The sequence below is a fragment of the Haliaeetus leucocephalus genome, unplaced genomic scaffold (genome assembly GCF_000737465.1).
Source record: "Haliaeetus leucocephalus isolate CR32 unplaced genomic scaffold, Haliaeetus_leucocephalus-4.0 Scaffold428, whole genome shotgun sequence".
NCBI classification, from domain to species: domain Eukaryota; kingdom Metazoa; phylum Chordata; class Aves; order Accipitriformes; family Accipitridae; genus Haliaeetus; species Haliaeetus leucocephalus.
In genome coordinates this window covers 5,442,925-5,444,368 of record NW_010972864.1, presented here as the reverse complement: position 1 = coordinate 5,444,368, position 1,444 = coordinate 5,442,925, and the positions used below count along the sequence as shown (strand labels likewise).

Genomic DNA, 1,444 nt, shown 5'->3' with positions numbered 1-1,444 from the left:
GCTCCTCCCCTGGAGAGCAGCCCGGTTTGCACCGAGGAGGGAGGAGAAAGGGGTGGTGTGAGTGTGTAGGGGGGGGCGGGAAGAGGAAGGGGGGAGGCCAAAAAAATACATCTCCTCCAGCCTTCCCAAGTTGCGGCCCCTCCGAGCGAGCCCGTCCGTGGCCGGGGCGGGGGGGCGGCTCGTCGGGCAGAGGGGAGCCCGTCCCCCGGCTGCTGCCCCCCCGTGCGCACACGGCCGGGATGCGCCCTCCGGGCCTCTAAAGCTCTGTGTTTATTGTTGTGTCGTCCCGTGTGTCCCCCCACCCCGCTCTCCTCCCCACCCCTCTGCCCAGGTTGGAGGAGGGTTTAAAAGGCAGGTGTGTCGGAGGCCGCTCGCCATGTCCAGATCCGGGGACAGGACCTCCACCTTCGACCCCAGCCACAGCGACAACCTGCTGCACGGCCTCAACCTGCTGTGGAGGAAGCAGCTCTTCTGCGACGTGACCCTGACGGCCCAGGGCCAGCAGTTCCACTGCCACAAGGCCGTGCTGGCCTCCTGCTCCCAGTACTTCCGATCCCTCTTCTCCAGCGGCGGCGGGAGCGGCGGGCACCCGCACGCCCTGGGGCTGGGGCCCGGCGCCCAGGACGGGCTCGGGGGGCCGCCCAAGGAGCCGCCGCCGCCGCAGCCGCAGGAGGAGCCCGGCACCCCGTCCTCCTCCCCGGAGGACAAGCTGCTGGCCAGCCCGCGGGCCATCAACAACCTGGTGCTGCAGGGCTGCTCGTCCATCGGGCTGCGGCTGGTGCTGGAGTACCTGTACACGGCCAACGTGACCCTCTCGCTGGACACGGTGGAGGAGGTGCTCTCGGTCAGCAAGATCCTGCACATCCCGCAGGTCACCAAGCTCTGCGTGCAGTTCCTCAACGACCAGATCTCGGTGCAGAACTACAAGCAGGTGTGCAAGATCGCCGCCCTGCACGGCCTGGAGGAGACCAAGAAGCTGGCCAACAAGTACCTGGTGGAGGACGTGCTGCTGCTCAACTTCGAGGAGATGCGCGCCCTGCTCGACTCGCTGCCCCCCCCCGTCGAGTCGGAGCTGGCGCTCTTCCAGATGTCCGTGCTCTGGCTGGAGCACGACCGGGAGACCCGCATGCAGTACGCCCCGGACCTGATGAAGCGCCTCCGCTTCGCCCTCATCCCGGCGCCGGAGCTGGTGGAGCGGGTCCAGTCGGTGGATTTCATGCGCACCGACCCCGTCTGCCAGAAGCTGCTGCTGGACGCCATGAACTACCACCTGATGCCCTTCAGGCAGCACTGCCGGCAGAGCCTGGCTAGCAGGTGAGGGGGGCGGCGGGGACGGGGACGGGGGGCTTTCCTCACAGGCGCCCCCTCGGCGGCTTCTGGCCGCGGGAGGTCGGGGGAGCGCGGAGTCCCCGCAGGGCACGGGGCCGAGGCCGAGCCTGCGGCG

The 1,444-nt window shown here is 69.3% G+C and overlaps 1 protein-coding gene across 1 annotated transcript in view; it reads left to right on the top strand.

Moving 5' to 3' along the window:
• The first annotated feature begins 376 nt into the window (after window positions 1–376).
• The window catches only part of KLHL14 (kelch-like family member 14), a 63,183-nt gene continuing 62,115 nt past the window's right edge, over window positions 377–1,444 (top strand). The window contains exon 1 of the mRNA XM_010574366.1: window positions 377–1,314. Coding sequence (XP_010572668.1) covers window positions 377–1,314 — 938 coding nt within the window. The remainder of the gene's footprint in view (window positions 1,315–1,444) is intronic.